Genomic DNA, 18,132 nt, shown 5'->3' with positions numbered 1-18,132 from the left:
GAGAGGTGGAAGAACGGTTCCCGAGATCGAATATAGCAGAGGGGTGGCAGTATTCAAAGTATTCAAAGGGTGCCATATGTCGATTAACACGAAAAATTCGATCGACACGAAGCAAAGACGGCTTGAGAAACGTCAAAAAAGGTATAGGCGAGGGGTCAAACGACACAAAAGAGGTGCTGGCAGAGGTAAAATGATGTTGTATGTTCAGGTAAGGGCAACCGGGAGAGGGGAATGGCGAAGGGAATAAGCCTCCTTGTGCTGCCTTCCAGTTCTCTAATCGCACAGAGCACACAACCCGCATCGATCCCATTTAAAGCTAAGCCTACTCCCGCTTTGAATTCCTCCTCTTCGCGTTCAACCTTCCCGCCGTGTCCCAAGCCACTTTCACAAGCCAGAAAAAGCACGCGAGTATGACGGCCGCCGTGCCTATCTCAACGGCTGCGAGGTGGGCCGTGTTTCCTAGTGGTAGTAGAATAGTGTTACTATTGGGGCCAGAACTTGGAAGGGGGTGAACAGGGAAACAACTCTTCTTGGGGGGCAAGGAGTTGAGAACGTGAGTTGGAAGGCTGAGATCAGGACACAAATGTGAGGGTAGATGGTCTGTTGGGTTTAATTGTAAGTCAGTTAGGTTTGGGTTGACTGATACTTGCCTGACGAGGACGAGTCGCTGGGACAGAGAAAGAAAGCAGTAGGCCACCTCAGCTGAACCTCCTCGTACCCCCCACTCGCGCTCGGACGTCCATAGCGCAAATGCATGGGAACATCAACCGTCACCTCCCTTTGCGCTACCGTGTCCGTACCGTCAACGCCAACGAGGAACTTCGTGTCCTCAGAAATAATAAGCACCTCCGTATCCGCCTCCCCTGTATCCAACGCATGTGCAGGCTTCTCAAGCTCCGTACTTCCCCAATGCCTGTAAGCATACGAAGCACGTCGAAGGGCTAGTTCATGGGGATCGACGAATATTTGAGGGGGAAGCGTGTAGTATAGATGGATAGTGCAATTTTGGTGGTGGTGCAGGAGAGTTAGGGTGGTTATTGAGGATGGGTGGAAGCCATGGGTGGGGTGCAAGTGGGATGTGATTGAAGGTGAAGGCATGACCTCGGCAGACTCGGCGCCGAGCTCCCCAGTCCTCTGACGCTTTATTCAAGTTTCCTCGACTGATGTCGTTCCACTATCACTTTCTCACTCGCCCGCCACAATGGGTGTTGCTCCCTCCAAGACCTTTAATCCAATCCAGGACCTCCCCAGTCTAAAAGGAAAAGTTGTTATTGTCACAGGGTCAAGGTCTGGAAGTCAATCCTGCAAGTTATGCAGCACACTGATGAAATTGAGTAGCAGTGGCATTGGCTTCGCAAGTCTGCAACATTTCTTGAGATTGGGCGCCAAAGTTCGTGCCTACCAGGACGTTCAACATTATTGTTCTAAAATGCTACGATAAGGTCTATATGGCTTCTCCAAACGAAGACCGCGCAAAAGAGGCTCTGGAACGCGTAGAAAAGGAAGGCCGCGAGCCTGGTTTTGGTGAGGTCGTCTGGCACGAACTCGACTTGAAGGACCCTCGTACTGCCAAAGCCTCTGCGCAAAAGTTCATGGAGAAGGAGAACAGACTGGATATCTTGAGTTGGTTATATTTGCTACATGGCAGATCTAGTGCTCACACAGTTCGTTCAGTCAATAATGCCGCCCTGTATTGCCTATCATCTTTCGCAACTCTACCACTCTTGACGGTGGATTTTATCTAGAATCGCCGACCTTGGAAATCCGCAAAAGAACCAGGACGACGTCCAAGATAACATGGCGGTTAAGTATGTAATGATTGTGTTTCGCGACCCTTCGCTTCTCATTTCCTTCACATTAAGCTACTTGGGCCCGTTCGTGTTTACGCGTACACTTTTACCTCTGCTCGAATCTACCGCAGCTAATGGAGACGATGTGCGCATCATCAACGTGAGTCTCCTTCTTTGCCTCTCCAATTTTCTAATCCCTCCTCGCATAAAGGTCGGATCATCTGGCCATAAAGATGTCACCCATCTCGATTATAGTTCTAAGGAAGCTTGGAATCATAAATTCAACTGGTCCCTGCTCCCAACAATGTCGCGATACAGTGAGTCGAGCCGCGTGAAATACTTGCTACACATGCCTAATGATAGCAGAATATTCCAAACTCGCCGTTCACCTGTGGACAAATTATCTCGCCAAACGCCTTGCAGCAGAAAACTCCAAGGTGATGGTGCTGCTTGTACATCCCGGTGCCATCCTTAGCGTATGTCTCTTCTGTTTAACTCACGTCCCTCTTCTCACCTCCACTCAGGATGGCGCCATCCGTTCTCTGAATACGCTGCCCTTCCCATCGCTTTGGATACGACTTCTCGGGACAATAATGCATCCTCAGGAACAAGGGGCCTTCACCACGGTGTACGCGGCATGTTCGCCGCGCGACGACCCGCATATCGTCAGCGGTTCATACATTTGTCCGCCAAATGTTACGGTGACACAAGCTCCGGGCGCCTTGGATGAGGAGAGGCAACGTCAGTTGTATGACTTTACGGAGACGTTGTTGAAGAGCATTGATGTGTAGCTTGGAAAAACGTTTCGACTGTATGATTTGTGGTTCCAATTGATGTTGTGTTGCAAGGCTGACACAGGTTTCCGAATTGAACATGCTCGCACGGAGTGATCTTCTCTGACACGACAAATCTGTGCTCCAATCAGCCACAACTGGTCCAATTGATGCCGCAAGGCTGACACAGGGTTTCGAGTTGAACACGCTCGCACAAAGTAACTTCTCTGACACGACAAATCTGTGCTCCAATCAGCCACAACTATTTTGGTGTATCATTGGCAACTTGAAGTACCACATGTCTCGGTGCGGAAGTGTGGAGTATCGAAGCAGGCTCTCAATTTCGACCGACAATCAACGCTCAGCGTGATCAAACTCTATGATGATCGCCCACCAGGCGTTGTGCACACCCAACGCCCGCAAGTGCGATTCTGCAACTGGATTAGATGTGACTGAGCCTAGACTCATCAAGGGTCAGCATGGTTTCGTTCAACTGACTTTTTCTTTTTCTTTTTGGATTCTAGAGATTTACGTGCAACAGGTCAACCAGTACTAAGATGCATGGGCGGCGTTAAAATGATTTGAACTGCGTTCGGCGCTCTCGGCCACCACCCTTACTTGTTTCTCAGCGCTGGCGGTTTCTTACCAAATGCACGACTCTCACGCTGCCTTCTGGTATGTCCAGCGACTTGATAACCTAGGACTCCGGAGCCTCTCCACAGCTCTCCACTGGGGAAAAGAACCATTGAAATTTATAGCCAGGGAACTGGTGGGAAAGGACGCCTTCGCAGGTCAAATCTCTCGTAAAGACACATGAACGGTTAGTCTTGCTTCTCCGGTTGCCCACGACGCCGTTACAGTCCGACTGCCCCGTTTAATGATTAATCCCACGTCACTTGATATATAATACTTATGTCCATCGACGCTTGACAGTTCCATTCTCGACCTCAAGCTTCAAGTCATGTCTGGCCCTTCGCCAGTTGGCGTCAAGATCCCAACATTTGACAAAACACTGGGAGCGTTGTTCATCGGCTCGAATATCGCGACAATGTAAGTTTTCAGCCCATATCATATCTTCACCTTACCTGAATCACAGTTTATACGGTGTCATCTGTCTCCAGACGTTCATTTATATTACAACTCCTCGAAGCCAAAGTGACAAATTGTGGCTCAAAACATTGGTTTACTTGCTTTTGTGAGTTACCAATTTCATTTCAGTATAGGCTGCCTACTCAACAGGTAACTGCAGCGTAATGATTTTCCTCGACCTTTCTAGTTCTACAACATATTGACGGCCCTGGAAGGCGTTGGATTCTGCGCAGCAGCTCGCAATGACTGCGGGAATTTACAAATTTTTAGTGTCCGATTATTTGAATCCAGCATTACTTCCCACTGGGGGAGCTCGGAGTGGTGAAGTGTATGCATATCACCTCGCTTTCTTCAGTCTTCGTCTACTAAAACTTATCTTAAAAGCTTTATTTTCGTAGGCCATTTTCTTGTGAACAAGTTTCAGCCGGATTTATCCCAATTTATTGCAACAGGCGCAATCATGCATTGGAGTACCTATCGTGCCTCGCACAATCGTATTCGACCTGACAATTTTGCAGGCAATTTTGGTCCTCTTCATCCAGCTGTGGGACAACTTTTCCGTCTCACAAGCACCAGATGACGAAGTAACATGAACTTACAGTTTCTTTTGCTGGCGAATTTGGATATTTAGTATACCTTCGTTGAAACTCGTCTACAGACTATTGTTTACCGGGCTGACGGTGAGTTATTCGTCCCCAAGTCCTTCCGTAGGTTTGGTACATAATTCCCTTGGCAAACAGACATCGCTTGCCCTGTTGAGTTTCGGTAACTACTCATACTTTGCTACACTTACAAATTTGACGGACAGATGTTCATTAGAGCCTCATCGATGGGTGCGTAACTAAACACTGCACCATCTCTGTCTAATTTTCCACATAGATCTGGCTGTTACCGGGTTTTATCATCGTCTCTTGACGGCGAACACCCAAAGATTCATAGTAAACATTGAATATCCCAACGTCATGCATATCTAACCTTGATGAGAAGCTGGCCTACAAACTCTCCACATCAAGCAGGATAATTTTTGACGTGATGATCACAATTGCGATGAGTAATTCACTCGCGCTCTTTGCCAGGATTTCATCTGATCATTCCTAAAGCCATAACTCTCCGTCGCGCTCGGTCAGAGGTTGTGGGCCCGTAAGAAACCACCATCGATGGTAACATGGAAGAGCTCACGTCAGTCAAAGGAGCCCCAGCACAGACCACGTTATTAGAATTTTGATACTCTTCACTGTCAACACAAACCTTATGACGACGTCGGTCATAGACTCTCTCTTCGACGTTGTGGAAACTGATGATACTCTATGATCAGATGTCTTTCAATCAGTGAACTAGCAACGGTGGGTTTCCCTATCCTCGCTGATTCTACTGTTCATGGTAAAATGACTACAAAAATAGTTCCTAGCTTTACCTCAAGCCACGGTGTATGGAGGTATCGGCTTCTTGTTGACCAAAAGTGAGGGTACAACTGTTGCTCAGACTGCACGGATACTCACGGATATATTTTTTCCAGCATATTTGAACTCTTTCCTTGCTCTGTTCGTTTTCCTCGTAACCACAAGAGTCACCAGCCGATCTAGTACTTTTTAGGTTAAACTCACGCGAATATCTCCGTGAAAAACTCGATCCAACCACATCTACATCGACGACGTTGCGAAGAGAACCAAACCCTACCTTTGCCGTTCTGCCACGATACAATCGTAGTGTGCGCGATTGGTCCCTTGTCCGTCGTATCTTCAACAAATTTTACTTACCTCTCTTTTGAAAGGTGATGGAGGGATCTTCGACCGCCGCGAACGACGGAGAAATTTATGAGTTAGATCATAATACTTCGAATTTCAAACCCGATAACAACGACAACAATAGTGTCTATGGCATGAAGGCCACTCAAGCGGACGCAAATGCACTGTGACATACGTACATTATATGTTCGGCATTTGCGATTAGTTGAATAGAGATTCAGTCATGGGAAAAGCTTCTACGCACATTTGTTCATTATTCAGGACACAGTAAACGAACGACAGCATCCAAGAGATGTAAGTACAATAATAATAAGAGATAACGGACCACCAACATCATTCATAATACTAATAACCGCTTACTGTCTATGATGCCACACCTTTCTAACATATTGCATAATTTTAGGCGGTGGGGGAAAGATCTCCCACCTTCGAAAAGGCTTCACGGTCAAAAGTTGAACTTATAAAGAATTAAAAAGACCCACCGGACAGTCAGATTTCCTCTCCCTACCACCGAGCCTCCCTCTCTGATTGGCATACCTGCACCAGTGACGACGTTTACGCCTTTCATGGATCTACTTCGGGGGTAGTCGATATAGATAGAAAGGTTCCGACCCTCAAGCCCCGCAAAGTCAATATAACCCCCTTGGAGGGGTAACGTGTCAGACCAAGGCAGACGTATATCCATGATAAGATCGTCCAAGACCCGCTTGAACTTCTGATGATAGGCTTCGTCGATGACGAAAACAATATCTTGCTGAGTGCCGTTCCGTGCCTCATTACCAACGCCGCGACAGAGAATTTTAGTGCCAATGCGGCACCCAGGCGGGATGTCGACGTCGAGAACGATACTCTTCGACCTGCCAGAAAGAAGGCGGCGTGTGATGCTAAATTGGAAATGTTTACCCCTCATGAGGTCTTCGAGAGACAGGGAGAGCGAATAGATAGATGCTCCCGATGAACCAACGCCCAGCGATGGTAATGGGAGATTGTATGGTGATGCTTGAACTTTCTTGGTCCTTGGTGGTCCTAACGAAAAATCCAATGGGGTCTGCGGCACAGTTGTACTGGGCGGCAAGATAGAGAAGGGCATGCTACAAACGGACTCAGCAACATTAAATTGAAAGCATGGCAACACTCCGAGCTACCTTCTGCGTGATCCAGTGACGTTCCGCAAATTTTGAGGGTTACGCGCCACTGGGACCGTCTGTTCTTGCCCATCTGAGGTCGCACTTGCCAAATCGTGAGATCGATTCGCGGGAATAAATGGAGGTTGTCGACGGAAGTCTGCGCTCGGAGCTGGCATCCGTGATCGGTTGGGGGGCTCTGTAGATCTTTGGAATTGGTCCATGGGACCTTTACGCTGGCCTTGTTTACTGAAAGGGCGAACACTCTCTGCGTGACTAGATGGCGGCGTGATAAGCGATTCCGCGCTTGAAGCAGCGATATGGATGACCGAACTCGAGGAGCGAGAAGACTCCTCGCTGGAAGACGAACTCATTGCCCGAGAAAGCGATGAGTGGGTTGCGCTGCGTTGACGATCAACAGAAAGATCTGGGACCTGTGTTTCCAACGGTTCATCCTGCGCCAATGTCCTATAAGCGTTATTGACCTGTGAAATGTTGTCAAACATGCAAGTCAAGTCAGAATCTGACCTCTCTACCTCAACAAATCGCCTCGTAGCTCTCTCCTTGTCCTCGTTGTGGCGATCTGGGTGCCATTTCAAAGCCTAGAGGGCGATCAGGGTCCTCTTCATGCCTACTACCGGAGGATGCCAACCATTGTCCTATAAGCATGCTTGATTTCATCTGCAGTAGCCGCGTCCGATACACCAAGTATCTTCCTGGGCGAGCGAGTCACAGGCATTTGGGTATTGAAGGGAGCATTCATTCAATCAAAGCGCAGCAAGAAATCCTTTGAGCGTCTTGCGAAGTGCGTTCGTTATATAGGCCAGAACCCCGATCTGAGATAGATATCATCGCAAGGGATTTGCGGCCATCCAGTGGTGCTTGGGATCGGAGATCAGGAGCAAAGTCGAACTAAGTAGGCTGAATGAACCTGTGTCTAAGCTGAGTCGTTGTGTGTGCATGCAGTGATCCCGCCTGAAGGTGATGTTTGACGGATTTGTCGGTAATGAAGCAGTCCAATGTTCAAACGCGAGATAGCACTGTCGAATTAGGCCTGATAGGTCTTCAAATGAAAACCTGCAGGATTCCGGCCAACAGATCCATCGATTTTCCAAGCATGCTTTCAAAACCCATACCCATGATACTGGAAAAAAGGAATAAAAAGAGAAGACTGAAAGTGAAAGTCGGGTAGTTGGGCCGTTGTTGTTCATGGTTCAAGGTTGGTTCAAGTTGGTTCGATGCAAGTTTAGCCTAGTAGGCGGGGGAGCCATTCCAGAAACGGTAAGTAAGCCCTACTACTGCCGCACTCCTTATCGATGCCAAATATCTACAAAAGAACCTCTGCAAGAAGAAACCAGAGTGAACATCCTAAAAGTTAAGTTCTTCCTTTTCTGTTCAACATGCAAAGATATGGGCGGTGTTCGTAAAAGAAGTCATCGTTCTTATCATCACAGCCGTTCGCAGCCTGAGAGGCTAGAGCGCCTGTTGAGTAACACACCCCGCAGCCGCCTCTTTCTGGGTGTTAATAAAGGCCGAATAGAGGGGGCGTCCAAGTTACATTCATTTGAAGCCTTGCATAGTCGTTGTTACTGCGGAGGCGCGTGTTTGCTCGCGAACGCCGAAAAATCTCTCCCTGCGGCTAAGTAGCAAAGAATGGGACATCGTGTGGGGTGTTAGCTGAGTTTAGCACGTCGGTTGGTATCGTCCGATCAGGGGTCTAAGTGACCGTAGCTTGCTGGCGTTGGAATGCCGTCTTGTCGCTGAACCCAAGTACGAAATTGTCTTCTGTGACGTTCAATCAAGTGTAAATGAAGCGAATGAGACTGGGGTTCTCCCTGCCCACCTTTGCGATCGACGCCTATGGTGTTGTAAGGTGTGATGACAGGACATCGTTCTTAATAGATGTTAGATATGGGTTACGTCCAAAACAATACTTGAAGCTTTGCCGGCGTATCATCGATTCTTCACAATCTCATAAGAATCGCAGTATCTCGCTGCTGGAAGAAAGCAGAAGAAGGCTCGCTCAGCTACGCAAAGGGCTGACTTACATATCAAGCTCACATGCAGAATAAATCCCATTCATAACTCATCCGAGTGTGTTTTGCCTACAAGATCACGAGACTCATTGTCAACTTATGCAAGGTGGAAAAGCAGGTTGCCGACTGACCAATTCGCAATGTCGACAGTACTGTATAAATATGAATGAAGCTGCTTGGCAGACGTTGATGTCCAGGTTACCTATTTTGTTTGCCAAGTACGGTGAACCTTGACTAGGGCATTATATAGTATCTGCTGTTAGTTTGCAGCACCTATACTACGCCAATGTCACATTGTAGCTGGGTGACTGGAAAAACGCTCGTTAGGTGTGGGATCGACCTTTCTTGGTATAGCCTGCTATTTGCTGTATTTTGAACGACAAATGCCAGAGACATATTCCTATGTCCAGATGGCAATTACTTATCACACTTTGTGGATAATTAAGAGTTGAACTTCACCTCTTTGAAACTACAATGTTTCACGATCAATAATTCGCCCGTTGTCCGAGTCCGCAGGTGAGGCCTTTTTGATCGTTCGAAGAGGAGAACCTGATTTTTTTGTTTGTTAAAAGGCATGAGCAGATATCTCCTCCATGTAAAAGATAAACGTTCGCCCAAACCGCCTCGTTCTGGAAGGGGGTCGGTCATTCCATCCTCATTGAATTGCCAAGTGTCCTGGACGTGCCTCGAGAGTTAAGATTTCTGTTGCCCTTTGCTAAAAATACCACTGATGAAAAGCGGTAGTTTTATTCCACCAGAACCTGTACGGCAGACGTTACAAAACCGATTCCACGGAGAACGCACGGCGGTCTTTGGCTAAACCAAGGGCTCGAGGTGAATGTGAATAATAATGTTGATCGTTGTTCATTCCAAGTTGAGGTTGTTGAGTGGCGATGCTGCGGTTGGCACTTCTTGCGGCCGCTGTATTCATTGAATCATTCCTTCCATACTCACGACTTTAACGATTCTCTGACGATTGTACATGTCTTTGGCCTGCGAGTGTACCCTCCAAGCTATCCAATACCCTTTACTATTTACCTTGCTTCATTGATATCGCATCCGCAGTTACTTATGCGCTTTCGAACTGTGTTGTGGAGTCTTCTTGTGCCCGAATGCTTGATCAACCGCGTTTTGGCTTACAATGCGCTTCCTAGGTGAGTATTGGATGGTGTTTCATAGTACAGCTAGTTTTACGTGAGCCTAACCAGGTGGGGTCAAGCAACCGCATTGATTACTGATGCTCTGTTCGTGTACGGAGGCAAGACCGACCAATTCAACTCTTTCTCGTACACAGCCGCACCCAACAATAACGACCTTTTGCTTTTATCTCTTTCTTCCCCATTTTCTGCCTCAGCGCCTCCATGGGAGCTCATAAGCCCCTCGGCTTCATGGGGTCCTGCTTTGGCATGGCATACCTTGTCTGCCATTGATTCAACCCGAATGCTCTCCTTTGGTGGCCAACCTGACTTGAACTCACCAACAGCTACTTTTGACGGCGCTGATTCGGCATCCCTTCTCGATGTGTCTAATATTTCATCGCCCACATGGATAACGCAACCCGTCTCATGGGCAAATCAGCCCATGCGTCGTATATACCACTCAGCAGTCTCCACATCTTCTGGTAAAATCGTTATAACTGGGGGAGAGAAGGCGGATGGTTCAAACAACCCGCTTTCTGACCATAGCGTGTTTGACTCCGCTGGACCGACATTCAAGCCGCTCCCAATACCCAGTGCCCCTCCGGATCTGTATGGCCATGCCTCAATTTTACTTCCAGATGGGCGTGTGTTAGTATTGGGCGGGTACAGCCAATCGCTCAATGCTCTCATCCCTCTATCTATCGTTTGGATCCTTGACAAAAATCAATCAACGTGGTCTACCGCCCAGGTCTCTGGTGACATTCTTCCCCCACCTCGCAGAGGATTTGCGTCAACTTTACTTTCAAACGGGAAGATCATTATTCATGGAGGGTGCGATGCAAACCTTCAAAATAACTTTGGCGATGGGTGGATTTTGGACATGACACAAAATCCCATGAAGTGGGCTCAAGTCGACGTCTTATCGCAGATAGGCTCACGTCGTGATCACTTTGCGATCTCATCTGGGGACCAAGTCATTTTTGGCTTTGGTGAGTATCTTCCTTACATTCAGGGCATTAAATGTTCATGTGGGTGAAATTAGGTTATCAGGATAATGGCCCAGCACCCGCTCCCTTACTAATTTATGATGTATCGAGTGGAGCTTTTGCCTCCTCGTTCACGCCTCGACCAGTGGCGACATCGACACAAACTCGCCCCCCCTCTCCAACCAATAATCCACATTCATCAACGACAGGAGTAGCGCAGCCCACGTCCACTATGGAACCCGACCATTCTGATTCGCATAGCAAGAAAGCGGCCCCGATTGCTCTGGGAACTACGTTTGGTTTGTTGGCCCTTGTTGCCGCCAGTTTCGTTGTCTATTACGTTCGACGAAAACATTTCGAAAACAGGGATCGGAGACATTTCTCGGGAATTGATGGAGATGACTATGGGGGCAGCGACGATCTCGGAAATGCAGGGATTATTCCTGCCGCCCATTATCATGAAGAGAAAAGGCGCAGTGGGTTTAGGCGGAATCTGAATATTTTAAATTCGATCGGCATGATGCGGAAGCCAGGGAACATCAGAAATACTCAAGAGAGACGGGATATGCTCGCGGACGAGGATACCAAGGACCTAGGAGAGTGGTATAATGCCAGGAAGCGGGACGGTACTGGGGGAAGTTCTTGGTCGTTGAAGAGTGCTTTCGGAAAGAGTCGTTTCCCGAGCTCAAATAGCCGCCGCGTTGCCTCACGGGAAGGAACTGATCCCTTTGCTGATGATGACTCTTTCATTCGGAATGAAGAGACCGGTTTTATTGGAGCCGCATCAACTGACGGACGACCAAGGGAACGTCGAGACATGAGCTATATCAGCATGCGAAGTAGCGTAAGCTATATGGATCCCTTCGCCGATCCTATTCAAGAAGGGCGAGAACCTGCAGATAAAGACCTCCAATTGTCACATCAAATTCGGCTGGTACCACATTCATTCCAGCAGCCTCCAGAGATCGAAACCTCACTTCCCATAGCTCAAGGGCATGGACTCAGTCCGCTTTTTGAACAGAGCTCCCAGAATACACTTCCATTGCAAGATCTTGACAATCAAGGCTCCTCGCTTGAAAACAGCTCATCCGGAGGTTCGACATCCCGCGTGACATCAATGACCTCTTTTGAGCCATCTCATCCCCTTCCTTTGACTACCACCATTGTGCCGGCGCACTCACCTCCCATGCGTCGAAGCGATTCGTGGTGGTCTCGGTTTGCCCGCTCGAATTTGATTGATCGAAAGTCCAGTGTATCATCCAAGCAATCCGTCGGCCAGTCAGAGTTTCTCGATCCGATGCCTCCTCCGAGACTGCATCCTATCGAGGAGAGCGTCAATCCCCCCTCTCATAATCGTATTTCGCCACAGCCGAGTTATTCTGAAGAGCTCTTCAGGAAGGAATCAAATACTCGAATGTATGGCGGGGGTCATGGCAAGTCTCTGTCATCGCTGCGCACGGCCGACTCAGAGGCCATCGAGCGGATGGCGGGGGCGATGGACGTGGTTCAGAGGATCAAGACGGGAAGTCACTATTCCAGAGAAAGTGGCAGCTCTGTTGGCAATTTAAGCATTGATACGCACAGTCTCGATGAAGCAAGCCCTTTCGGAGCCCTGGATATGTTTTCATCACCAGTGGAGGTGACGCCCACGGAACTTTCGCGGATGCTACCGCCAAACTCTAACACCAAAGCGCCTCCTACGGCAATCATTCCTCCTAAAACACCATCACCAGGTTCGATGGGCGTCTTTGTGTTTCCTAGTGGCGCAAATCGTCCGCGTTCTCCTCTCGCGAGTGGGATCGCGTCTCGGGTTCAGGCTTATGAGCAGCGGATGTCTCCAAACCAGTTGCCAAGTCCTACGAACACCAGACAAAGAGAAGAAAGGACGAAGAAACCGATCACAGTCAATTATGGGCTCGCTCCTAGACCCAGTTTATTCATTGCAAATCCTGATCACAAGTTATCGTCTTCTGGGGAGAGTTGAGGTGGTTCTCCGTGTCAGTCTTGTTTCGTGGATATTCCTGGGTCCCTGTTGTATTGCTTCCAAGCATTGTTTTGTATCCGTTGTGGACACATGTAGACCCTAATCACACTGTAGCTCACTCGATATATATAAGCTACGTAGATATCTTGAAGTTTGTACTTCTGTCGATGTATCAAATATACCCTTTCAAGCGATATAAAAGCTGATATTCTTCAGGATTCAATGGCATCAAATGATACCCCTTCACAATTATTAATTAACCACCTCCACCTCAGCACTTCAGTGATAGCTTCTCCTGCTGCGGTTGTAGCATTTATGCATTCCAACAATTCCTGGAACCACCGGTCCGAGTGTTTGCTCAAGATCTTCTGCCGCGATGAATCTAAACGTACAAGCGGGCACGGGCGGTGTACAAGGGGAAACAAGCCCACGGGGCACATTTCCCATGTCCAGGTGATGTAACCATAATGGATGTGTGAATGAAGTCTCTTTGTGAATACGATGTATTCGGCTACCACTCCCGCGAAACAGTGCTTGGAAGGAAAAAAGTACCGTACCAACTCGGAAATGCGGAAGCGCCACGGAGTTCTGTTATCAACAAGTCAGGTTCAGGGGAACTAAGTACAGAGAGTTTTTAATTCAACTATGTACCTGCAGGTCAGGTCAGGTCAATCCGACGTCTTCCCAATCCTCTGGGGATAACCTCTTCCATTCCTGCAGGGAAGAGAGGGCGAGCAGCACAAAATTTGACCTACAGACTCCTGCAGAGAGCCATTATTGCTAAAAAGGATTAGCAAGGGTGGTTACGGCACATAAGGAAGTTCTTCTCTCTCCATATGTACCTTCAAAAATATGCAGAGCCTCCGGAAAATTCCTTCTAACCAATCAACATCCAGCGGACTGAAAATGGACTCGTACGCGAGGTGAGGTGTCAGGGGAATTATATGGATACGTACGACATCAAGTCAAGTCAAGCTTGACAGATCCTAAGTCCTAAGACCTAGATTATGGGAGACGCGTTGTAAATCTAGGGGCACACTCAAATCCAGACCTCTGTTAGTCGTCAACAGAAACATCAATCAAACTCTTGAAAGATGCACCTACATTTCCAAGGGCACAAACACGGACCTATAACACCCTTATATAGAGATGAAGGGACGACGGGATGCAACGTTTTGCTGATCTCCGAGTCTCTTGTTCTTGAAGAGGGCTTCTTCGCAGCCGGCACTGAACAAAAGATCTTCGTAAACTACGAGACTAGCTGATTGCGGCTGGAATGCAAACGCAATTGTGAACGATAATAGACATACCTACAATCATCATGAGCATTGCCTTGACGCGATGACAGATTGTGTTTCGAGGCTGGCAAGCCAAGGCGTCCCAACTCATCAACGCTGCTGTGAAGTGGAGGCTGTGAATTGGTGTTGAAGAATGCCCACATGCGATGAAAATTGATTCCATCTGTTATGTCAAGATGATCGAAACCATTCCCTCAAAGTCAAAGAGAAGATAAGGTCATTACCGGAAAACCGAGCTAGCGCCGTCAAAGCGCCGGATTGAAGATTATGGGGTGCTGCCAATGAAAGCTGTAACTGTTTGTCTCTGAGGTTTTCGCCGTCTATGACTACCTTTGACACAGGAACGGAAGCGTGGTTTGATCAGCAGACTCGCAGGGCATGAAGGGGTGGGATAGCATCAGGAGACACATACAACGGTTGATAAAAGTAAGCGGAGGAGAGGTCGGAAAAAAAGATGAAATTAGCCTTTATGTTGTTGAATAGACGCCAACTTCCGAATTCGTGGTCACCGGTTATCGCTGGGTTCGAATTCAGAACGAAGTTGTTGGCTGATTTACAACCAAACTTCGTACCTGCACAGTCCGCTACGCTTTATTCCTCCGTGGCTCCGCTCGAAAAGAACCTCGAGGCAAACGAGTACCCTTTGCTTCAATTCATACGAAATTTCTCGGTCTTCGTTGCCTTGCTCATAGCTTTCGATGTGGAGTTTGCAATCTTCGGTTCATCGTCAAACGTTTTGGGGTCAGTACAACTTCTCAATAATGCTTCTCCCGAGAGCATCAAAGATCAGAGGAGATAGATCTCGCCTCGGGATCGGAGCAACGACAAACCGTTAATTATGGTGACCCAGATAAACCATAAAAGTTGCGACAATTGGGTGTGGATCGTGTATCATGATCAGCGGGGTATGTCGAAACGTATCAACAGACCCCTCTATGGCTTTGTGTTTTGACGTCGACAAGGCGAAATAGTTGAGATAGAATCTCGTCCGTCCAGGGTCTAGCCGCCAATAGAGGTTACCCTGCAAAAGCTTGACGGCAAGATATTCTGGTGTCGAGTTGTGTTTGTCCGAATCTATACAGTTCGGAGGTGACCGAGGTCTTGCCAATGTCATCTGGCGCTATGTGAACCCCATAAGCGCCACACTGATGGCCTTTATAAAGCACGTTGCGTAGATGTGATAAATGGAAGGTATCTCTCTCATGGCCCTCGGTAAATACATGGTCACATTGGTTTGCGACAATCTCAGCTTCCCTTCGTCTATAAAAAAAAATAACTGTCAATTGATTGGGTATTTGAGTTACAGGAGTACGAGTGCACGATGAGAGGTTTATTTATGCTTGCAGGCCCAGGGCTCGATTAAGCTGCTTCAAGTTCCGCAATATATTTCTTGGATTCTTCGTCATCGACCTTTTTGAGAATCTAGGGGTTGACGTTATTGTATGCTGAATGTAGGTATAGTATCGGGTCCTCACCTCCAACAGCTTGTCAACGTATAGTTTCCATGCGGTTTCCTTCGAAGTTCCTTTGACCTCGGACCATGCGTCCCTTCTCAAATGATCAGGTGGAGGCATATTTCAGAATTAGGAGAAACGCACCATTTCGCCTTTCCAGCAAAGTCAAGGAATCCACTGGGCCGTACAGTGGTATTATCGCCAATTTTTGCTGGGTATCATAAGCTGGGTGGTTCACAGATCAGATCAAATAGCGAACCTTGCTTGTAGTACTTGTAGAACTAACGTGTTGTAAGTACCCCTGAAGATCAAAAGCGTGAAGAAAAAGACAGACGTAAAGCTGATCCTCTTGCGTAGGCTTTATGGCACCCTCCTTGGGAAGAGCACCGATAATAGCTACAGCTTTGTCGAACTTTGCTTCAGACATGGCGGTCAGAGATAGATGGATGGATACGGTCAAGCTTGTGATTTGCGTGATAGGTTACCTTTTTGGGATTTACAACGGAATATATGTCTCAGTGAAATTCTTATGGATCCTCTGCACTTCAGCTTCAACCACCATTCGAGATACTTATGGATGCACCTAACATTCATTTAAATGAGCATTGAAAGAGTAATGATGCTCAAAAGCTTTTTTCATGGCATGGGTGACTGAAATTAAGTTGAGATTTGAATACAACCTCATTTTTGGACGCGCAGTAGCTGGTCTGCGCGGTAAATTTCTTTTGTCTAAAAAAAGTGAAGCTTCACAACTCCACCTAGAAATATCCAACACGAAGGAAAGGCTGGGGCAAGAGACGAGTGCGCGCTATGCGACGGCATTGAAGACGCACTTTGCTTCCGTCACGCTGCGTTACGCAGTGTTACCTGTCACGCGAGGATCCATTGCTGTGGCACTGGTTGAGTGGCCCAAATTGTCCTTTGAGCGTTCTACCAATCGCCGCTAAAGTGGACGTGTCATCGCTGCGTCGATTGTGACCAGTACTCTCAGTTATGCCTGCTGTACCACCGCCATCACCCCAGGAGATCCAAAGGAAACTTTCTGTTCATTCGGTGACGAGGGCCAAGGTGAGTGGGCGCTTGTAGATCTAATTAATTTCAGACCGTTCACCGCGACCCAGTCATCCAACCAGTCTGCGGGACCTGTGTCGGGGACAGAGTCAGACGAAGACGCGCTCAACATGTCCGATGTGTTGCAACCGATGGCTCATATCGGCAGCGGTCTTCATACGGGCGCGCCATCGTCTCTTCCACCTTTATCTTCCATTGCGGAGCGACGGTCGGGCAGTGGGGAAGATTCTGATGACGAAGATGTTATTGAAGGTGGCTGGAAGACCGCCGACATTAGAACTAAACCGCGCAATTCTGTGGATGAAAGCGTCATCAAATCGGGCTATCTATGGAAGAAAGGCGAAAGGCGAAAGGTACGGCAAGGCGTTCGTTGACTTTTCTTTCTAACCGATCCCTATTAAGACATGGAAGAAACGCTGGTTTGTTCTGCGACCAGCACATTTGGCATATTATAAAAGTTCAGCCGAGTATCAGCTTCTCCGGCTGTTGGAGCTTTCTGATGTGCATTCGTGCACCCAAGTCAACCTGAAGCGCCACGACAATACCTTTGGCCTTATTTCCCCTGTCCGAACCTTTTACTTGCGAGCTAGCTCACCTGCAGAAGTGCAACAATGGGTCTCAGCTATCGAGGAAGCCCGACTAACCCTGCTGGCTACGTCCACGCAGACGTCCGTTTCGACACCTATCCCTATTCCAAAGTCGCAGGAGCAGCCTCATCCACGAGGATCTTTTCCTGCGTCTGTGTCTCCCCCATACCCACCATATGCACATGCTATCACGTCGTCGGATTCTGAGGATGCCACGTCGAATATTCAACGTGGCGCGATTGCATCATCTCCGACTCGCACAACATTTGCAATGTCCCCCTCGAAATCGGCTACTGTTTTACAGAAAGATGCCGCCAAAGTCATTCTATCTGGCTATCTCATGAAGTGTGGTTCTAAACGACGGAATTGGCGGAAACGGTGGTTTGTTCTTACGGAAGAGAGACTAATCTATTCGGGGAGTCATATGGTACGTTTCAAGCTCTGTTTCTTCGCCTCATAGCTAATCCCAACATAGGACACTAAACCTCATCGACTATTTCCGTTTGGGGAGATTCTTGATGCTCTGGAGTACGATGTTCCATCACACCGACAAAACCCTGCCATCATTGCGCCCGCTATATCCTCGCCACCGACTCAGTTGGCACTCCCAGATATAGATGAGGCTCACGGGTCGCACACTTTCAAGATTGTAACCACCAAGCGAACTTTGTTGCTGTGTGCACCAAGCGAGGAGGATGAAATCAAGTGGCTAGGCGCAATACGTGCACTTATTGCAAGAAGATCAGGCTCTGGCGTTGTCCCTGGCTCAACCTCAAAATCAGTACCGCTGGTTCATTCATCTGATGCTGGTCCACCTCTCGCTTCCGGCGCGAATGTTGGCATCAAACCTAAGCATCGTCGTCTAAGCGCGGGGGGATCAATTGGTCTTGGAGGGGTTTCAATTACTGAAGAAGGCGCCCAAGTAAAGTCATAAGAAGATCAACGACCTGTTCCGTGTCACAACTTTTCTCCACCTCTATCGCACCCTATATCACCAACGCTCTAATTATTTTATTAAACCACGCCAGTCTGGACAAACCTCCACAACGGATTCTT

General features: G+C 47.9%; 6 protein-coding genes across 6 annotated transcripts; 3 read left to right on the top strand and 3 right to left on the bottom strand.

The window, feature by feature from the left end:
• Positions 1-322: 322 nt before the first annotated feature.
• LACBIDRAFT_296996 (uncharacterized protein) lies at positions 323-1,098 on the bottom strand (the record flags this gene model as incomplete). Its single annotated transcript, XM_001880586.1, has 2 exons — positions 323-600; positions 651-1,098. The coding sequence occupies 2 exons, from the start codon at positions 1,096-1,098 to the stop codon at positions 323-325; spliced, it is 726 nt and encodes a 241-aa protein (XP_001880621.1).
• Positions 1,099-1,797: 699 nt separating this feature from the next.
• On the top strand, positions 1,798-2,265 carry LACBIDRAFT_296995 (uncharacterized protein; the record flags this gene model as incomplete). Its single annotated transcript, XM_001880816.1, has 3 exons — positions 1,798-1,808; positions 1,863-1,950; positions 2,002-2,265. 3 exons carry the CDS (start codon positions 1,798-1,800, stop codon positions 2,263-2,265), a joined length of 363 nt encoding a protein of 120 aa, XP_001880851.1.
• A 3,488-nt stretch (positions 2,266-5,753) lies between these two features.
• Positions 5,754-7,260, bottom strand: LACBIDRAFT_296994 (uncharacterized protein; the record flags this gene model as incomplete). The annotated part of the gene is made up of 5 exons (XM_001880585.1): positions 5,754-5,823; positions 5,880-6,488; positions 6,543-7,006; positions 7,058-7,123; positions 7,174-7,260. The coding sequence occupies 5 exons, from the start codon at positions 7,258-7,260 to the stop codon at positions 5,754-5,756; spliced, it is 1,296 nt and encodes a 431-aa protein (XP_001880620.1).
• A 2,368-nt stretch (positions 7,261-9,628) lies between these two features.
• LACBIDRAFT_296993 (uncharacterized protein) lies at positions 9,629-12,666 on the top strand (the record flags this gene model as incomplete). Its single annotated transcript, XM_001880815.1, has 3 exons — positions 9,629-9,711; positions 9,766-10,685; positions 10,739-12,666. The coding sequence occupies 3 exons, from the start codon at positions 9,629-9,631 to the stop codon at positions 12,664-12,666; spliced, it is 2,931 nt and encodes a 976-aa protein (XP_001880850.1).
• A 2,562-nt stretch (positions 12,667-15,228) lies between these two features.
• Positions 15,229-15,866, bottom strand: LACBIDRAFT_184710 (uncharacterized protein). Its single transcript, XM_001880584.1, has 5 exons — positions 15,753-15,866; positions 15,678-15,699; positions 15,563-15,629; positions 15,440-15,512; positions 15,229-15,386 (listed from the first exon to the last, which is right to left on the bottom strand). Exons 1-5 carry the CDS (start codon positions 15,843-15,845, stop codon positions 15,324-15,326), a joined length of 318 nt encoding a protein of 105 aa, XP_001880619.1. The 5' UTR covers positions 15,846-15,866; the 3' UTR covers positions 15,229-15,323.
• A 545-nt stretch (positions 15,867-16,411) lies between these two features.
• Positions 16,412-18,010, top strand: LACBIDRAFT_296990 (pleckstrin-like protein; the record flags this gene model as incomplete). The annotated part of the gene is made up of 4 exons (XM_001880814.1): positions 16,412-16,486; positions 16,540-16,842; positions 16,892-17,503; positions 17,552-18,010. 4 exons carry the CDS (start codon positions 16,412-16,414, stop codon positions 18,008-18,010), a joined length of 1,449 nt encoding a protein of 482 aa, XP_001880849.1.
• Between the last annotated feature and the right edge of the window lie 122 nt (positions 18,011-18,132).

The sequence above is a fragment of the Laccaria bicolor genome, genomic scaffold, assembly GCF_000143565.1.
Source record: "Laccaria bicolor S238N-H82 LACBIscaffold_11 genomic scaffold, whole genome shotgun sequence".
Classification (NCBI taxonomy): domain Eukaryota; kingdom Fungi; phylum Basidiomycota; class Agaricomycetes; order Agaricales; family Hydnangiaceae; genus Laccaria; species Laccaria bicolor.
The sequence above is the reverse complement of the archived record's forward strand: the minus strand, read 5'-3'. Positions and strand labels throughout refer to the sequence as shown.